The sequence below is a fragment of the Triticum dicoccoides genome, chromosome 7B (genome assembly GCF_002162155.2).
Source record: "Triticum dicoccoides isolate Atlit2015 ecotype Zavitan chromosome 7B, WEW_v2.0, whole genome shotgun sequence".
Lineage (NCBI taxonomy): Eukaryota > Viridiplantae > Streptophyta > Magnoliopsida > Poales > Poaceae > Triticum > Triticum dicoccoides.
The window spans coordinates 526,617,282-526,638,692 of record NC_041393.1 but is presented as its reverse complement, the minus strand read 5'-3'; the positions used below and the strand labels follow the sequence as shown (position 1 = coordinate 526,638,692).

Here is a 21,411-nt window from a genome sequence, read left to right as displayed (position 1 = left end):
ATGGGGATGGGGAGGATGGGGATGAGGATGAGGATGAGGATGGGGAGGATGAGGATGAGGATGAGGATGGATCAAATTTTGGAGTTTATGATAGTGGTGATGATTCAGAATGCAGCAAGGAAGATGGAGATGTGGAGGACCATGGGGATACTGAGAAAGATCTAATCAAGCTTCGTATTTGGCCAGCGCAGAAGCACCTGCTGCTTAAATTTTTTAGTAAGTTTTCTATTTGTTTTAAATTCAGTCATATTATCTGATAACTATATATGTAATTTCACACTCATCGGGGGAAATGTTTGTTCCCAGGCATAGAGTATATTCACCTAATGCATGTACTGAATTTAGTGCCATACCTTCTCCAAACACCCAATGGAATAAGTTAGGAACTAGTGTCAGCAAAAAGAGTTAACACGTCTAGATTAAGTTTTCATGCAAGGATTGAGACCATAGACTAGAGTTTACATCCAACAACCATGTTTGGATTAGCTCCTGTAGTTTAAGGTCCAATGAGGCTCCCAGCTGGCAAGTTTGTGAGCAATGAAATTGCTGCTTGGGAAATACAGCACATCAACCCTTGCAAAATCATGGCCTTGCACCGTAGAAATTAGTGTCCTCTGTCCTTATCCACCTGCCAACAGAAAGGGCTAGATTTTGCAAACTCAAGGCTTTGCACTATTTGAAACCGTGAGCTAGACTTTGCACCCACCAGCATGTACAGTCCAGGGTCTGCAGATTTGCATACGAATGTTCTGGGGATTTATGTCACTCTTCTTATATTTGTGACTTGTGTAATTAATTTGACACATGCATCATGGTAGTTTGATCTAGACATTTAATGCTTGTCGGGTTGTTTGGTTGCATCATAAGACATCCTTGTTGAATTGACATACACCTGCACATGTTGTGATCATCTGGATTGCCTTCACATGCTTAGTTGGTCCATTTAATGAAGCTTCTTGGCAGGTACAGGTCTTGTTAAGAAGTGATTTTAAATATAAATATGAGATAGAAAGAGAGGGGAGGTTTGGAGAGTATGAGATTGTTAGTTACCTTAAAAACAAAAGGGAGTTCTGTTTGCTGTTTTGGTCATATATGGATTAGAAACTTGTTTTTCTGTCGGAGGTAAGGTAATCAATGTCAAGGGGAAAAATGGGCAACCTTTTCGTTGAACTGAGAGGACCTCACCTCTCCTTCTATTGCTGCGGCGGCTGTTAAGGAGCGCCAGTTGCTAGGTTACACAAGGAGAGAGCCCTCGTAGATACTTATACTAGATAGGCCACTTGGGCCAAAGGTAGATGGGCCAGGCCCATACCTGTTCAACTTCTCAATGGAGAAAAGTAAGTCATCTAGCCATGAAAGATCCGTGATGTTCTGTTTTTTGTAGGTGGCAAGCAATGGAAATTAACAAAAGCCTACCGCCTAATCTGGTTGAAATGTGATGAATTGGAAGAGCTATGCAAGTTCTCTTTCAAAATGGATGGTCCTATTCCTGCTCCCTTTACCACAACCAGTGTAAGCCCATAACTAAGTTTTGCTTAAGCTTTTGTACTGTTTTAACACTCTTTGTAATGTATTTATAACTAAGAATGGTTGTTCTTACAGGTTTTCAAAAATGCGAACAGTTCAATCGATTTTGAAACGAACGTACGTATAAATTATCCCTTAACCCTCTATTTGCTTGTGCTGTAGTTTAAAAGTCTAATATTAGTTTTTAAAATCTTAGGTTCCTTCTGGAACTGTTGATAATCTTCTAGCCTTTTCGAAACCGTCAATCAACAGTTTCCAAGTTTGTAAAAAACTTGGTAAGAGTTGTTAATAATACTATTCGTACAAATATTTTGTTTGTCAGTCTATGAATTGATATTTGTATTTCTATTTGTTGTAGGCAAAGCTAGTGACTGCAAGATTTTTAAGTGCCTTATTTCGGGTAGTAGATGTGCTGTTAAATGCATCCCTCTGCATGCATCTTGCTTCGAGGAGCCAAGGTAGTTTAAAATTATTTTATTTTCTAAACCTAATATATTTAATATATTTTCGAACTCAGTTATTTTTCTCTATTTAGGGAGGTTAAAATCATTTCAAGTTTGAGGAATCGGCGCATTATGAGGCTTTTTCAGGTAATGATGTAATGTCTACAAGAATTTCCCTCCAGGTGCTCTCGAGGTTTTTCTGACTTTTTTTTAGGCCTGGATAGAACCGTGGAATCACAAAAGGCGTCCCCCACAAGAAGATTATCTGTTTCTCCATCTAGAGCTCTGCGCAAGGTTCATATTCTGTTACTATGAATTTAGCTCAACACATATTTTTTAACTAGCAGTAACGTAGTTATGCGTATGCTTCGTGTCAGTAGCTAGAGCCTGCGCTGCTAACACGATTTGGGCATAGGACTTAACCTGTGCCTGATTCTTAAATGCACATAGTTCATTAAAAACTCATCTACACTGCATATGCTCACTCATTCATACATATAGCCAAATGTGAAGATGCTGAAAATATGATGGTTCTAATTGACCAGGCAGTTTTCAAATTTCATCACTAAATAGCTATGCAAATTATAGGACGTAAGCAGAGTATTTATCTTTTGGATTTCAGCAACATTGTTGCAGATTTGTGTCACCCGAGTGGGAAATCTTGTTTGTCTTATGTTCTTGTTCTGACACATGGTACTGATTAATCATTATCATTCTCCGTAATACTTTCGCCATGTGCGCACACCCTGTCATAATCTACAGACTATGCAAATAATGACAGTTCTCAAATTTGGTGTGCGTTATGAAGCTCTACGTTGTTAATATAAGGCAGAGGCAACAACATGCATATAAGATTGCAATTGAATGCATCTCGAATTTTAAGGTCCTGGATTATCTGAGTCTTTCCAGTACATATCTGAGAGATATGCTCTAGTATCAGCAACTATTAGCTTCTGCAGTACATTAATCCCCTCCCAGTTTCCATATGTGACGTGGTAAGTAGGCTGTCTTGACAAATGATGATGCTGCTGCCTAATGTTGAAAGCCAAAATGGTTGCAGCTGGCATCATTCAATAAGCTACTCGATGCAGATATATAGATGATATCATCTCAACTACAATTTCCAACCACGCAGCAGCCCTGTTATTTCAATTTGTGTAATTTAGAGATGTTCTTCGGGACTTGAAGAGAATAGTTCTAAATGATTAAGCATCACTTTCAGTAATGTCATTGATTTGACGAATGATGAGTTGGGAGTCTTGCTCTCGCGCTCGTGTTCTTGATGCCTTCTGCTTTTGTCTTTGCCCCCTTGCACTTATGCTGCTCCAAGTCCTTTTATGGGCAACAGTTAGGGAAGAAAAATGGAGTGACGCACAACTGTGTCGTCATTAAGTTGTTCGGCTGTTACGATTTTTGTGCTCAGTAGTTTAGATCACATAAGAACAAAGAAAGCACTTGAGTTTTATCTGCAGCAGGCGTGAGTGGGAGTCGTACTGGCCTGCACCTATCTTGTCAAGTCTGGGAGTTATGCAACGTTCTCAATATTGCCAATTTGAATAAGTTTGCACAAGGGTGGAACTGGATTAGCTAGCTGTATATCTAATGCAACCACATATGGATGAACTTGTGTCATGAACATGTTAGCTTTTGGTGGAGGGAGGAGCTGCATTTTAGATTTCAATGCATGCATTATTACATCATCATTTAGCCTTATTCATGCCTGATTGTTTTCTTCTCTTTTCGTGTAACTTCCTAACAGCACACTGGGGGACGTGCTTTTGCCTGAAAAGTTTGATTCAATTCCGGATAGGTGGAAACTTTTCGAAGAGATAGTAAGAGGTGTCAAGACACTGCATCATGAATCAATCGTGCATCAGGATCTTAAGCCAGATAACATATTCCTTGGCTCTGATTATGAAGTACGAATTGGAGACTTCGGAGATGCCTGTTGTGGCCAAGACGAGTTCGGAAAATATGGCGGTACGCCTAATTGTGGCACGAAAAGTTATTTGGCGCCAGAGCTTGATGGTGATGAGAAGATAACTGAGAAGGTATGTGTTTGATTTCTATTAGTTGTTGCACTTGGTTATTTACACGACCGAGGTCCACTTTTGTTGTTACATGCCATCTTTTCCCTTTCAGTTTGCTAGGTTTCTTTTCGCAGCATGTCTGTCTATTTTTTCTGTGCCTCAGCCGGTTTCCTCAGTAGCTCCTCTTTTGGATCTTTGTTGCCTTTTGGCTTTATATTGGCAGTTTCTATGCTGCAAAAAACTGGAAGGATAATTGGGATTATTTTTCTGCTTGCTACATGCACTGGGGCTGCCCCCTTTTTTTTATCTATTGATTGATATTGCTAGGCATTATATAGTCAGCTTACAAACTTGGACACCTAGCTGAACTAACTTCAGGAAATAACTAACTTGAGAATTAAAAAATATCTCTAAGGTTTAAACTACTAAGGATAACTAGGGAGACTTATCCTGTTTAATTTCAGCCGTGACCTCCTTGGTGGCCTTATCAAAATTGCTAAACGCACGGACAAGTTACAGGATGTTCACGGGCCCCTTCCTCTAATTCTCTCCCCCACCCCCGGGAATTTCAGGTGGGTGGTGCCCCACTCTCCCCCTTAACCCAATCACAATCTGCCAAAGTGCCAAGTCAAAATGACCCCGTAAAACCCCTGTAATGGTCCGTGAATGTAGCATTACTCTGGCTGGCTCCTGGTAGATATGTCCCGACATAACATCTCTCTCCCTTTTTGGACACTTAATCCTCGAGCTGGACTAAGGACTGCTGCTAGCCCCTTGCAGCCTCCATAGATTCCTTGCCGTCGTCTGCACCTGGATCAATCTCCAGGACAAAGTGTTTTTTGCAGCAGTGGCCAGCCACGAATTTCTCAGTGGAGTTGTTACATAGGTCTTCTTCACGCCGGGCTGCCATCACTGCCAGCATTAGCGTAAGTCGTGGGTGGGCTGCTGGAGATGCCACTATTGCAGGTCCTGGAGGTAGTGCTGCTCGAATCGTAGGTGCAGGTGGTGCTCCGAGGTCTGGGAATGGCTGGTGGACACCTAGTGATAGCGTTGTTTGGGGCGTCCACTGTGCACATCGCTAGCTAGTGGACTTGCAATAGGAAGCTGTGTCTGGGAGATGCACAGCAGTGGACTTGTAGTTCATGGCAACAGCAGCAACAAGTAATTGCGATTTAGACATGAAACCATAGAGTCCAGTCCTACAACTAAAAACAGCTGGAAAGTAGTCTAGGACAAGTGCCAGGAGTTCAGAACAGAAGGAAACTGCATAAAAACTTGCGAGAATATGAAATATGTTCGCACAGGAGCCCATAAACTAGAAAGCAGACATGGTACAAGCACAAGTGCACAAGGAGCCCACTACCTCCAGGTTGTGTGATGGCGCATTCTCGCAGAAGTCAGGCCAAGATTCTTGCTTGCTTGCATCACCCACGGTGAATCATCGTGGTTAGGCCCAGCGGTCATCGGAGGATATTTACCAGATATGCTATAAAGCAATCCAGTACCTTCAACGTCTCCTCCTTGTGCAGCAGCCGCTAGTCTCTTAAGTAGCGCAGAGGACCTTTCGCCCCACGTGGTTAACATTAAATCAAACACCAAATCTGTAGCTAACTTGTGGTTTCACCACGCTAGAGCTTCGGCTATTAACATGCTTTCCTCCGATCGCTGCCATTGGTTTGCTTGGTTTTGAGGGAGACAAGTCTACTTTTTCGTCGTCGTTTCTTCTTGCCATTTGCTTCTTTCTCTTTTCTTTTCTTTCCATTTTTACTCCTTTCTTTGTGCTTTTCCCTGCTTCTTGCTGACATGAAACACCCGTCTTGCCTTCGACTTGCTTCACGTCTTTGCTGTCTTCCTCTCCTTGTTTGCGCGTTGTCATCCGTGCTTGCCATTGGTTTCTGCTCATTCAATTTCTTGCACTTGTGTGTTATGCTTGGTAAAACACTGAATATTCATGGTTAATTTTTGGCAGGTTGACATCTACTCAGTTGGTGTAATGTTTTTTGAGCTGCTGACACCATTTGGGTCTGAATGGGCGAGAGCATTGGCATTTGAGGAGCTGAGAGATAAAGGGCCTCCAGATGGCTGGAAGGGTGATTATGAGGGCGACCGCGAGTTTTATGATAGAATGACCGCTTTGAAACCTGCTGACCGGCCTTCGGTGGATGAGATCCTGGTAATGGTTTATTTTTGCGCTCACGATAATAGTACCAATGAGGATATGAAAAAAAAATCTGACATCTTTATGTGCAGATGTATATTCAGCAACACCGCAGATCGACTGCAGATATGGGGAACAGAAGGCTGTAAAAGTAGAAAGGTCTGGCTGTTGAAGTAGAAAGGCTGGGGGAGAGTCTTGATTTCTGTCTCTGTTGAATAACACTTGTACATATGATGTAACTAAGTAGTGCAGTCCTTTGGTGTTAGCCGCTCGTGTGCCTAGCATGCATCTGATGTAACTAACTAGTCCCAGTCCTTTGCAGTCTACCAGCTCGCGTGCCTCGCATGCTCCTGTGTCTCTGGCATTCTTCTGAACACAGCCACGGGTTTACGTTTGAATGTAATATAGCCTTGCACTAGTTGAGATGCGGCCTTGTCCTGATGGAAATTTTGTAGGGTCCTATTTCATAGGATTTTTTGTCTATACTAGGCTTGTAGTTCAAAAAACTGCTGTCGCCAAAAATTGCACGGATCGCTTTTCTGCACCACAATCTCCTTTTTCCGAAAAAATTCTGACAGGAATGGGTAACAACGGTCAGGCCATAATAGGGTCCTTAGCGAGAGGGGAAAGCTTCACTTCCCTGACCAGAATCCAGAGGTTGATGAACTCGGTGACTAGAGCGGTCGAATTGATGCCACGGACGAGGAAGATCCATTTGTTTTCCAAGAGCACCACCTTGGCAGTAATGTTCTTTGTGTGAATAAGCTTGTTAATTCCCTGCGCAATCCACTTTGGGTCTGCCCCTGCAACCAACGCGAAGTCCAAAACTTTGCGGTTGCAGAAATAAATAAATCCTGTTCGCTCACACATGGGTGCTGACCCAAGGATTGATTTGCTCCATCTCAGGCTGCAGGTGGGTCCTACCGCAATCCACCTGCTCCCAGTACACTTTGGTATTGAAAAGATGGGCATCCCGTTGGTGCATGGGAATTTTTGTCTATACTAGGCTTGTAGTTCAAAAAACTGTTGTCGCCAAAAATTGCACGGATCGATTTTCTGCACTACAATCTCCTTTTTCCGAAAAAATTCTGACAGAAATGGGTAACAACGATCAGGCCATAATAGGGTCCTTAGCGAGAGGGGAAAGCTTCACTTCCCTGACCAGAATCCAGAGGTTGATGAACTCAGTGACTAGAGCGGTCGAATTGATGCCATGGACGAGGAAGATCCATTTGTTTTCCAAGAGCACCACCCTGACGGTAATGTTCTTTGTGTGAATAAGCTTGTTAATTCCCTGCGCAATCCACTCTGGGTCTGCCCCTGCAACCAACGCGAAGTCCAAAACTATGCGGTTGTAGAAATAAATAAACCCTGTTCGCTCACACATGGGTGCCGACCCAAGGATTGATTTGCTCCATCTCAGCCTGCAGGTGGGGCCTACCGCAATCCACCTGCTCCCAATACACTTTGGTATTGAAAAGATGGGCTTCCCGTTGGTGCATGGGAATTTTTGTCTATACTAGGCTTGTAGTCCAAAAAACTGTTGTCGCCAAAAATTGCACGGATCGCTTTTCTGCACTACAATCTCCATTTTCTGAAAAAAATCTGACAGGAATGGGTAACAACGATCAGGCCATAATAGGGTCCTTAGCGAGAGGGGAAGCTTCACTTCCCTGACCAGAATCTAGAGGTTGATGAACTCAGTGACTAGAGCGGTCGAATCGATGTCACAAACGAGGAAGATCCATTTGTTTTCCAAGAGCACCACCCTGACGGTAATGTTCTTTGTGCGAATAAGCTTGTTAATTCCCTGCGCAATCCACTCTGAGTCTGCCCCTGCAACCAACGCGAAGTCCAAAACTTTGCGATTGCAGAAATAAATAAAGCCTGTTCGCTCACACATGGGTACCCACCCAAGGATTGATTTGCTCCATCTCGGGCTGCAGGTGGGTCCTACCGCAATCCACCTGCTCCCAGTACACTTTGGTATTGAAAAGATGGGCATCCCGTTGGTGCATGGGAATTTTTGTCTATACTAGGCTTGTAGTTCAAAAAACTGTTGTCGCCAAAAATTGCACGGATCGCTTTTCTCCACTACAATCTCCTTTTTCCGAAAAAATTCCGACAGGAATGGGTAACAACGATCAGGCCATAATAGGGTCCTTAGCGAGAGGGGAAAGCTTCACTTCCCTGACCAGAATCCAGAGGTTGATGAACTCAGTGACTAGAGCGGTCGAATTGATGCCACGAACAGGAAGATCCATTTGTTTTCCAAGAGCACCACCCCGACGATAATGTTCTTTGTGTGAATAAGCTTGTTAATTCTCTGCGCAATCCACTCTGGGTCTGCCCTTGCAACCAACGCGAAGTCCAAAACTTTCCGGTTGCAGAAATAAATAAACCATGTTCGCTCACACAGGGGTGCCGACCCCAAGGATTGATTTGCTCCATCTCAGGCTGCAGGTGGGTCCTACCGCAATCTACTTGCTCCCAGTACACTTTGGTATTGAACAGATGGGCATCCCGTTGGTGCATGGGAATTTTTGTCTATACTAGGCTTGTAGTTCAAAAAACTGTTGTCGCCAAAAATTGCACGGATCGCTTTTCTGCACTACAATCTCATTTTTCCGGAAAAATTCTGAGAGGAATGGGTAACAACGATCAGGCCATAATAGGGTCCTTAGCGAGAGGGGAAAGCTTCACTTCCCTGACCAGAATCCATAGGTTGATGAACTCAGTGACTAAAGCGGTCGAATTGATGCCACGGACGAGGAAGATCCATTTGTTTTCCAAGAGCACCACCCTGACGCTAATGTTCTTTGTGTGAATAATCTTGTTAATTCCCTGCGCAATCCACTCTGGGTCTGCCCTTGCAACTAACGTGAAGTCCAAAACTTTGCGGTTGCAGAAATAAATAAACCCTGTTTGCTCACACATGGGTACCGACCCAAGGATTGATTTGCTCCATCTCAGGCTGCAGGTGGGTCCTACCGCAATCCACCTGCTCCTAGCACACTTTGGTATTGAAAAGATGGGCATCCCGTTGGTGCATGGGAATTTTTATCTATACTAGGCTTGTAGTTCAAAAAACTGCTGTCGTGCACGGATCGCTTTTCTGCACTACTGAAGGAAATATGCCCTAGAGGCAATAATAAAGTTATTATTTATTTACTTATTTCATGATAAATGTTTATTATTCATGCTAGAATTGTATTAACCGGAAACATAATACATGTGTGAATACATAGACAAACATAGTGTCACTAGTATGCCTCTACTTGACTAGCTCGTGAATCAAAGATGGTTAAGTTTCCTAGCCATAAACATGAGTTGTCATTTGATTAACGGGATCACATTAGTAGGAGAATGATGTGATTGACATGACCCATTCCGTTAGCCTAGCACTTGATTGTTTAGTATGTTGCTATTGCTTTCTTCATGACTTATACATGTTCCTGTAACTATGAGATTATGCAACTCCCGTTTGCCGGAGGAACACTTTGGGTGCTACCAAACGTCACAACGTAACTGGGTGATTATAAAGGAGTACTGCAGGTGTCTCCAAAGGTACATGTTGGGTTGGCGTATTTCGAGATTAGGTTTTGTCACTTCGATTGTCGGAGAGGTATCTCTGGGCCCTCTCGGTAATGCACATCACTATAAGCCTTGTAAGCAATGTAGCTAATGAGTTAGTTAGGGAATGATGCATTACGTAACGAGTAAAGAGACTTGCCGGTAACGAGATTGAACTAGGTATTGGATACCGACGATCGAATCTCGGGCAAGTAACATACCGATGACAAAGGGAACAAAGTGTGTTGTTATGCGGTTTGACTGATAAAGATCTTCATAGAATATGTAGGAGCCAATATGGGCATCTAGGTTCCGCTATTGGTTATTGACCAAGAATAGTTCTAGGTCATGTCTACATAGTTCTCGAACCCGTAGGGTCCGCACGCTTAAGGTTTCGATGACAGTTATATTATGAGTTCATGAGTTTTGATGTACCGAAGGAGTTCGGAGTCCCGGATGAGATCGGGGACATGACGAGGAGTCTCTAATTGGTCGAGACGTAAAGATCGATATATTGGACGACTATATTCGGAGTTCGGAAAGGTTCCGAGTGATTCGGGTATTTTTCGGAGTACCGGAGAGTTACGGGAATTCGCCGGGGAGTATATGAGCCTTATTGGGCTTTAGGGGAAAGAGAGAGGAGAGGTTGGGCGCCCCCCCAAGGCCTAGTCCGAATTGGACTAGGGGGAGGGGCTGCGCCCCCTCCTTCCTTCTCTTCTCTCCCCCCTTTCCTTGACTCCTACTACTACTACTTGGAAGGGGGGGAATCCTACTCCCGGTGGGAGTAGGACTCCTCCTTGGTGCGCCTCCTCCTAGGCCGGCCACCCCCTCCCTTGCTCCTTTATATACGCTCCTTTATATACGGGGGCAGGGGGGCACCCTAGAACACACAAGTTGATCTACGTGATCGTTCCTTAGCCGTGTGCGGTGCCCCCCTCCACCATATTCCACCTCGGTTATATCGTCGCGGAGTTTAGGCGAAGCCCTGCGCCGGTAGAACATCATCATCGTCACCACGCCGTTGTGCCGACGGAACTCATCCCCGACACTTTGCTGGATCGGAGTCCGGGGATCGTCATCGAGCTGAACGTGTGCTGAACTCGGAGGTGCCGTACGTTCGGTACTTGGATCGGTCGGATCGTGAAGACGTACGACTACATCAACCGTGTTGTCATAACGCTTTCACTTACGGTCTACGAGGGTACGTGCACAACACTCTCCCCTCTCGTTGCTATGCCATCACCATGATCTTGCGTGTGCGTAGGAATTGTTTTGAAATTACTACGTTCCCCAACAGTGGCATCCGAGCCTGGTTTTATGCGTAGATGTCATATGCACGAGTAGAACACAAGTGAGTTGTGGGCGATACAAGTCATACTGCTTACCAGCATGTCATACTTTGGTTCAGCGGTATTGTGAGATGAAGCGGCCCGGACCGACATTACGCGTACGCTTACGCGAGACTGGTTTCACCGTTACGAGCACTCGTGCTTAAAGGTGGCTGACGGGTGTCTGTCTCTCTCACTTTAGTTGAACCGAGTGTGGCTACGCCCGGTCCTTGCGAAGGTTAAAACAACACTAACTTGACGAGCTATCATTGTGGTTTTGATGCGTAGGTAAGAACGGTTCTTGCTAAGCCCATAGCAGCCACGTAAAATTTGCAACAACAAAGTAGAGGACGTCTAACTTGTTTTTGCAGGGCATGTTGTGATGTGATATGGTCAAGACGTGATGCTATATTTTATTGTATGAGATGATCATGTTTTGTAACCGAAGTTATCGGCAACTGGCAGGAGCCATATGGTTGTCGCTTTATTGTATGAAATGCAAACGCCCTGTAATTGCTTTACTTTATCACTAAGCGGTAGCGATAGTCGTAGAAGCAATAGATGGCGTAACGACAACGATGCTACGATGAAGATCAAGGTGTCGCGCCGGTGACGATGGTGATCACGACGGTGCTTCGAAGATGGAGATCACAAGCACAAGATGATGATGGCCATATCATATCACTTATATGTTGGGGAACGTAGTAATTTCAAAAAATTTCCTACGCACACGCAAGATCATGGTGATGATATAGCAACGAGAGGGGAGAGTGTTCGTCCACGTACCCTCGTAGACCGTAAGCGGAAGCGTTAGCACAACGCGGTTGATGTAGTCGTACGTCTTCACGATCCGACCGATCCAAGCACCGAACGTACGGAGCCTCCGAGTTCAGCACACGTTCAGCTCGATGACGATCTCCGGCCCTCCGATCCAGCAAAGGCTCCGGAGATGAGTTCTGTCAGCACGACGGCGTGGTGACGATGATGATGCTCTACCGGCACAGGGCTTCGCCTAAACTCCGCGACGATATGACTGAGGTGGAATATGGTGGAAGGGGGCACCGCACACAGCTAAGGAATGATCCGTAGATCAACTTGTGTGTCTATGGGGTGCCCCTGCCCCCGTATATAAAGGAGCAAGGGGGGGAGGCCGGCTGGCCCCTTTGGGCGCGCCAAGGGAGGAGGAATCCTCCTCCTAGTAGGAGTAGGATTCCTCCTTTCCTACTCCTACTAGGAGGGGAAGGAAGGGGAAGAGGGGGAAAGGAAAGGGGGACGCCGCCCCCCCTCCTAGTCCAATTCGGACCAGAGGGAGAGGGGGCGCGCGGCCCAGCCTGGCCGCCCCTCTCTCTTCCCACCTAGGCCCATGTGGCCCATTAACTCTCCCGGGGGGGGGGTCCGGTAACCCCCCCGGCACTCCGATTTTCTCCGAAATCACCCAGAACAATTTCGGTGTCCGAATATAGTCGTCCAATATATCAATCTTTATGTCTCGACCATTTCGAGACTCCTCATCATGTCCGTGATCACATCCGGGACTCTGAACAAACTTCGGTACATCAAAACTTATAAACTCATAATAAAACTGGCATCGAAATGTTAAGCGTGCGGACCCTACGGGTTCGAGAACTATGTAGACATGACCTAAAACCATTCTCGGTCAATAACCAATAGCGGGACCTGGATGCCCATATTAGTTCCTACATATTCTACGAAGATCTTTATCGGTCAAACCGCATAACAACATACGTTGTTCCCTTTGTCATCGGTATGTTACTTGCCCGAGATTTGATCGTCGGTATCAGATACCTAGTTCAATCTCGTTACCGGCAAGTCTCTTTACTCGTTCTGTAATACGTAATCTCATAACTAACTCATAGTTATAATGCTTGCAAGGCTTAAGTGATGAGTATTACCGAGAGGGCCCAGAGATACCTCTCCGACAATCGGAGTGACAAAACCTAATCTCGAAATACGCCAACTCAACATGTACCTTCAGAGACACCTGTAGTACTCCTTTATAATCACCCAGTTACGTTGTGACGTTTGGTAGTACCCAAAGTGTTCCTCCGGTAAATGGGAGTTGCATAATTCTCATAGTTACAGGAACATGTATAAGTCATGAAGAAAGCAATAGCAGAATACTAAACGATCAAGTGCTAAGCTAACGGGATGGGTCATGTCAATCACATCATTCTCCTAATGATGTGATCCCATTAATCAAATGACAACACATGTCTATGGTTAGGAAACATAACCATCTTTGATTAATGAGCTAGTCAAGTAGAGGCATACTAGTGACTATATGTTTGTCTATGTATTCACACATGTATCATTTTTCCGGTTAATACAATTCTAGCATGAATAATAAACATTTATCATGATATGAGGAAATAAATAATAACTTTATTATTGCCTCTAGGGCATATTTCCTTCATTATATTGATTGCATGTGATGTTTATCCTTTATGCATCTTATTTTGCTTTGATTGACGGTAGCATTTTAAGATGATCTCTCACTAAATTATCAAGAAGTGTTCTCCCTGAGTATGCACCGTTGCGAAAGTTCTTCGTGCTGAGACACCACGTGATGATCGGGTGTGATAGGCTCTACGTTCAAATACAATGGGTGCAAAACAGTTGCACACGTGGAATACTCAGGTTAAACTTGACGAGCCTAGCATATAACAGATATGGCCTCGGAACACGGAGACCGAAAGGTCGAGCGTGAATCATATAGTAGATATGATCAACATATTGATGTTCACCGTTGAAACTACTCCATCTCACGTGATGATCGGACATGGTGTAGTTGATATGGATCACGTAATCACTTAGAAGATTAGAGGGATGTCTATCTAAGTGGGAGTTCTTTAGTAATATGATTAATTGAAATTTAATTTATCATGAACTTTGTCCTGGTAGTATTTTGCAAATTATGTTGTAGATCAATAGCTCGCGTTGTTGCTTTCATATGTTTATTTTGATATGTTCCTAGAGAAAACTGTGTTGAAAGATGTTAGCGGCAATGATGCGGATTGGATCCGTGATCTGAGGTTTATCCTCATTGCTGCACAGAAGAATTATGTCCTTAATGCACCGCTAGGTGACAGACCTATTGCAGGAGAAAACGCAGACGTTATGAACGTTTGGCTAGCTCAGTATGATGACTACTTGATAGTTTAGTGCACCATGCTTAACGGCTTAGAATCGGGACTTCAAAGATGTTTTGAACGTCATGGACCATATGAGATGTTCCAGGAATTGAAGTTAATATTTCAAGCAAATACCCGAGTTGAGAGATATGAAGTCTCCAACAAGTTCTATAGCTAAAAGATGGAGGAGAATCGCTCAACTAGTGAGCATGTGCTCAGATTGTCTGGGTACTTCAATCGCTTGAATCAAGTCGGAGTTAATCTTCCAGATAAGATAGTGATTGACATAATTCTCTAGCCACCATCACTAAGTTACTAGAACTTCGTGATGAACTATAGTATGCAAGGGATGACGAAAACGATTCCCGAGCTCTTCGTGATGTTGAAATCGACGAAGGTAGAAATCAAGAAAGAGCATCAAGTGTTGATGATTGACAAGACCACTAGTTTCAAGAAAAGGGCAAAGGGAAAGAAAGGGAAACTTCAAGTAGAATGGCAAACAAGTTGTCACTCCCGTGAAGAAGACCAAAGCTGGACCAAAGCCTGAAACTTAGTGCTTACACTGCAAAGGAAATGGTCACTGGAAGCGGAAATGCCCTAAATATTTGGTGGATAAAAAGGATGGCAAAGTGAACAAGGGTATATTTGATATACATGTGTTTGATGTGTGCCTTACTAGTGTTTATAGTAGCCCCTGAGTATTTAATACTTGTTCAGTTGCTAAGATTAGTAACTCGAAACAGGAGTTACAGAATAAATAGAGACTAGTTGAAGGGGAAGTGACGATGAGTGTTGGAAGTAGTCCCAAGATTGATATGATCATCATCGCACACTCCCTATACTTTCGGGATTAGTGTTAAACCTAAATAAATGTTATTTGGCGTTTGCGTTGAGCATGAATATGATTTGATCATGTTTATTGCAATACGGTTATTCATTTAAAATCAGAGAATAATTGTTGTTCTGTTTACATGAATAAAACCTTCAAATGGTGATACACCCAATGAAAATAGTTTATTGGATCTCGATCGTAGTGATACACATATTCATAATATTGATGCCAAAAGATGCAAAGTTAATAATGATAGTGCAACTTATTTGTGGCACTGCCGTTTGGGTCATACAATGTAAAGCGCATGAAGAAACTCCATAAAGATGGATTTTCGGAATCACTTGGTTATGAATCATTTGATGCTTGCGAACCATGCCTTTTGGGCAAGATGACTAAAACTCCGTTCTCCGGAACAATGGAACAAGCTACTGACTTATTGAAAATAATACATATCGATGTATGCGATCCAATGAGTGTTGATGCTCGTGGCAAGTATCGTTATTTTCTGACCTTCACAAGATGATTTGAGCAGATATGGGTATATCTACTTGATGAAACATAAGTCTGAAATAGTTGAAAGGTTCAAAGAATTTCAGAGTGAAGTGGAAAAATCATCGTAACAAGAAAATAAAGTTTCTGCGATCTGATCGCGGAGACGAATATTTGAGTTACGAGTTTGGTCTTCAATTAAAACAATGTGGAATAGTTTCACAGCTCACGCCACCTGGAACACCACAACGTTATGGTGTGTCCGAACGTCGTAACCGCACTTTATTGGATATGGTGCGATCTATGATGTCTCCTACTGATTTACCACTATTGTTTTGGGGTTATGCATTAGAGACAACTGCATTCACGTTAAAAGGGCACCATCTAAATCCGTTGAGACGACACCATATGAACTGTGGTTTAGCAAGAAACCCAAGTTGTCGTTTCTTAAAGTTTGGGGCTGCGATGCTTATGTGAAAAAAATTCATCCTTATAAGCTCAAACCCAAATCGGAGAAGTGCGTCTTCATAGAATAACCAAAGGAAATTGTTGGGTACACCTTCTATCACAGATCCGAAGGCAAGTTATTCGTTGCTAAAAATGGATCCTTTCTAGAGAAGGAGTTTCTCTCGAAAGAAGTGAGTGGGAGGAAAGTAGAACTAGATGAGGTAACTGTACCTTCTCCCAAATTGGGAAATAGTTCATCACTGAAATCAGTTCCAGTGATTCCTACACCAATTAGTGAGGAAGCTAATGATGATGATCATAAAGCTTTAGATCAAGTTACTACCGAACTTTGTAGATCTTCCAGATTAAGATCCGCACCAGAGTGGTACGGTAATCCTATTCTGGAAGTCATGTTACTAGACCATGATGAACCTGCGAACTATGAGAAAGCGATGATGAGCCCAGATTCCGCGAAATGGCTTGAGGCCATGAAATCTGAGATGGAATCCATGTATGAGAACAAAGTGTGGACTTTGGTGGAGTTGCCCGATGATCGGCAAGCCATATTGTATAAATGGATCTTCAAGAGAAAGACAGATGCTGATAGTAGTGTTACTATCTACAAAGCTCGACTTGTTGCAAAAGGGTTTTCGACAAGTTCAAGGTGTTGACTACAATGAGATTTTCTCAACTGTAGCGATGCTTAAGTCTGTCCGAATCATGTTAGCAATTGCCACATTTTATGAAATCTGGCAAATGGATGTCAAAACTGCATTCCTTAATGGTTTTCTTAATGAAGAGTTGTATATGATGCAACCAGAAGGTTTTGTCAATCCTAAAGGTACTAACAAAATGTGCAAGCTCCAGCGATCCATCTATGGACTGGTGCAAGCATCTCAGAGTTGGAATATACGCTTTGATAAGTTAATCAAAGCATATAGTATTATACAAACTTGTGGTGAAGCCTGTATTTACAAGAAAGTGAGTGGGAGCTCTGTAGCATTTCTGATACTATATGTAGATGACATATTGTTGATCGGAAATGATCTAGAATTTCTGGATAGCATAAAGGGATACTTGAATAAAAGTTTTTCAATGAAAGACCTCGGTGAAGCTGCTTACACATTGAGCGTCAAGATCTATATAGATAGATCAATACACTTGATAAGATTTTTCAATGAGTACATACCTTGATAAATTTTTGAAATAGTTCAAAATAGAACAGTCAAAGAAGGAGTTCTTGCCTGTGATGCAAAGGTGTGAAGTTGAGTAAGACTCAAGACCCGACCATGGCAGAAAATAGAAAGAGAATGAAAAGTTATTCCCTATGCCTCAGTCATAGGTTCTATAAAGTATGTTATGCTATGTACCAGACCTATTGTATACCTTGCTCTTTATTTGGCAAGGGAGTACAATAGCGATCTAGGAGTAGATCACTGGACATTGGTCAAGAATATCCTTAGTAAGGACTAAGGAAATATTTCTCGATTATGGAGGTGATAAAAGAGCCCGTCGTAAAGAGTTACATCGGTGCAAGCTTTCACACCGATCCAGATGACTCTAAGTCTCAATCTGGATACATACTGAAAGTGGGAGCAATTAGCTAGAGTAGCTTCGTGCAGAGCATTGTAGACATAGAATATTTGCAAAATACATGCGGCTCTGAATGTGACAGAACCGTTGACTAAGCTTCTCTCACGAGAAAAACATGATCATACCTTTGTACTCTTTGGGTGTTAATCACATAGCAATGTGAACTAGATTATTGACTCTAGTAAACCCTTTGGGTGTTGGTCACATGAAGATGTGAACTATGGGTGTTAATCATATACAGATATGAATATTGGTATTAAATCACATGGCGATGTGAACTAGATTATTGACTCTAGTGCAAGTGGGAGACTGAAGGAAATATGCCCTAGAGGCAATAATAAAGTTATTATTTATTTCCTTATTTCATGATAAATGTTTATTATTCATGCTAGAATTGTATTAAACGGAAACATAATACATGTGTGAATACATAGACAAACATAGTGTCACTAGTATGCCTCTACTTGACTAGCTCGTGAATCAAAGATGGTTAAGTTTCCTAGCCATAGACATGAGTTGTCATTTGATTAACGGGATCACATCATTAGGAGAATGATGTGATTGACATGACCCATTCCGTTAGCCTAGCACTTGATCGTTTAGTATGTTGCTATTGCTTTCTTCATGACTTATACATGTTCCTGTAACTATGAGATTATGCAACTCCCGTTTGCCGGAGGAACACTTTGGGTGCTACCAAACGTCACAACGTAACTGGGTGATTATAAAGGAGTACTACAGGTGTCTCCAAAGGTACATGTTGGGTTGGCGTATTTCGAGATTAGGTTTTGTCACTCCGATTGTCGGAGAGGTATCTCTGGGCCCTCTCGGTAATGCACATCACTATAAGCCTTGCAAGCAATGTAGCTAATGAGTTAGTTACGGAATGATGCATTACGTAACGAGTAAAGAGACTTGCCGGTAACGAGATTGAACTAGGTATTGGATACCGACGATCGAATCTCGGGCAAGTAACATACCGATGACAAAGGGAACAAAGTATGTTGTTATGCGGTTTGACCGATAAAGATCTTCGTAGAATATGTAGGAGCCAATATGGGCATCTAGGTTCCGCTATTGGTTATTGACCAAGAATAGTTCTAGGTCATGTCTACATAGTTCTCGAACCCGTAGGGTCCGCACGCTTAAGGTTTCGATGACAGTTATATTATGAGTTTATGAGTTTTGATGTACCGAAGGAGTTCGGAGTCCCGGATGAGATCGGGGACATGACGAGGAGTCTCTAATTGGTCGAGACGTAAAGACCGATATATTGGACGACTATATTCGGAGTTCGGAAAGGTTCCGAGTGATTCGGGTATTTTTCGGAGTACCGGAGAGTTACGGGAATTCGCCGGGGAGTATATGGGCCTTATTGGGCTTTAGGGGAAAGAGAGAGGAGAGGTTGGGCGCCCCCCCAAGGCCTAGTCTGAATTGGACTAGGGGGAGGGGCTGCACCCCCTCCTTCCTTCTCTTCTCTTCCCCCTTTCCTTGACTCCTACTCCTACACTTGGAAGGGGGCAATCCTACTCCCGGTGGGAGTAGGACTCCTCCTTGGTGCGCCTACTCCTAGGCCGGCCACCCCCTCCCTTGCTCCTTTATATACGGGGGCAGGGGGCACCCTAGAACACACAAGTTGATCTACGTGATCGTTCCTTAGCCGTGTGCAGTGCCCCCCTCCACCATATTCCACCTCGGTCATATCGTCGCGGAGTTTAGGCGAAGCCCTGCACCGGTAGAACATCATCATCGTCACCACGCCGTCGTGCTGACGGAACTCATCCCCGACACTTAGCTGGATCGGAGTCCGGGGATCGTCATCGAGCTGAACGTGTGCTAAACTCGGAGGTGCCGTACGTTCGGTACTTGGATCGGTCAGATCGTGAAGATGTACGACTACATCAACCGCGTTGTCATAACGCTTCCGCTTACGGTCTACGAGGGTACGTGGACAACACTCTCCTCTCTCGTTGCTATGCCATCACCATGATCTTGCGTGTGCGTAGGAATTTTTTTGAAATTACTACGTTCCCCAACAACTACAATCTCCTTTTTCCGACAAAATTCTGATAGGAATGGGTAACAACGATCAGGCCATAATAGGGTCCTTAGCGAGAGGGGAAAGCTTCACTTCCCTGACCAGAATCCAGAGGTTGATGAACTAGAGTGACTAGAGCGGTCGAATTGATGCCACGGAGGAGGAAGATCCATTTGTTTTCCAAGAGCACCACCCTGATGGTAATGTTCTTTGTGTGAATAAGCTTGGTAATTCCCTGCGCAATCAACTCTGGGTCTGCCCCTGCAACCAACGCGAAGTCCAAAACTTTGCGGTTGCAGAAATAAATAAACCCTGTTCGCTCACACATGGGTGCCGACCCAAGGATTGATTTGCTCCATCTCAGCCTGCAGGTGGGTCCTACCGCAATCCACCTGCTCCTAGCACACTTTGGTATTGAAAAGATGGGAATCCCGTTGGTGCATGGGAATTTTTGTCTATACTAGGCTTGTAGTTCAAAAAACTCCTGTCGCCAAAAATTGCACGGATCGCTTTTCTGCACTACAATCTCCTTTTTTCGAAAAAATTCTGATAGGAATGGGTAACAACGATCATGCCATAATAGGGTCCTTAGCGAGAGGGGAAAGCTTCACTTTCCTGACCAGAATCCAGAGGTTGATGAACTCAGTGACTAGAGCGGTCGAATTGATGCCACGGACAAGGAAGATCCATTTGTTTTCCAAGAGCACCACCCTGACGGTAATGTTCTTTGTGTGAATAAGCTTGTTAATTCCCTGTGCAATCCACTGGGTTTGCCCTTTCAACCAACGCGAAGTCCAAAACTATGCGGTTGCAGAAATAAATAAACCCTGTACGCTCACACATGGGTGCCGACCCAAGGATTGATTTGCTCCATCTCAGCCTGTAGGTGGGTCCTACCACAATCCACCTGCTCCTAGTACACTTTGGTATTGAAAAGATGGGCATCCTGTTGGTGCATGGGAATTTTTGTCTATACTAGGCTTGTAGTCCAAAAAACTGCTGTCGCGAAAAATTGCACGGATCGCTTTTCTGCAATACAATCTCCTTTTTCCGAAAAAATTCTGACAGTAATGGGTAACAACGATCAGGCCATAATAGGGTCCTTAGCGAGAGGGGAAAGCTTCACTTCCCTGACCAGAATCCAGAGGCTGATGAACTAGAGTGACTGGAGCGGTCGAATTGATGTCACAGACGAGGAAGATCCATTTGTTTTCCAAGAGCACCACCCTGACGGTAATGTTCTTTGTGTGAATAAGCTTGTTAATTCCCTGCGCAATCCACTCTAGGTCTGCCCATGCAACCAACGTGAAGTCCAAAACTTTACGGTTGCAGAAATAAATAAACCCTGTTCGCTCAAACATGGGTGCCGATCCAAGGATTGATTTGCTCCATCTCAGCCTACAGGTGGGTCCTACCGCAATCCACCTGCTCCCAGTACACTTTGGTATTGAAAAGATGGGCATCCCGTTGGTGCATGGGAATTTTATTCTATACTAGGCTTGTAGTTCAAAAAACTGCTGTCGCCAAAAATTGCACGGATCGCTTTTCTGCACTACAATCTCCTTTTTCCAAAAAAATTCTGACACGAATGGGTAACAACGATCAGGCCATAATAGGGTCCTTAGCGAGAGGGGAAAGCTTCACTTCCCTGACCAGAATCCAGACGTTGATGAACTCAGTGACTAGAGCGGTCGAATTGATGCCACGAAGGAGGAAGATCCATTTGTTTTCCAAGAGCACCACCCCGACGGTAATGTTCTTTGTGTGAATAAGCTTGTTAATTCCTTGCGCAATCCACTCT

The 21,411-nt window shown here is 43.7% G+C and overlaps 1 protein-coding gene across 1 annotated transcript in view; it reads left to right on the top strand.

Moving 5' to 3' along the window:
* LOC119338330 overlaps positions 1 to 21,411 on the top strand; it is a 108,112-nt gene that overhangs the window by 4,180 nt on the left and 82,521 nt on the right. The window contains exons 5-11 of the mRNA XM_037610622.1: positions 1 to 216; positions 1,385 to 1,512; positions 1,724 to 1,802; positions 1,886 to 1,985; positions 2,063 to 2,117; positions 3,857 to 4,021; positions 5,970 to 6,173. Coding sequence (XP_037466519.1) covers positions 1 to 216; positions 1,385 to 1,512; positions 1,724 to 1,802; positions 1,886 to 1,985; positions 2,063 to 2,117; positions 3,857 to 4,021; positions 5,970 to 6,173 — 947 coding nt within the window. The remainder of the gene's footprint in view (positions 217 to 1,384; positions 1,513 to 1,723; positions 1,803 to 1,885; positions 1,986 to 2,062; positions 2,118 to 3,856; positions 4,022 to 5,969; positions 6,174 to 21,411) is intronic.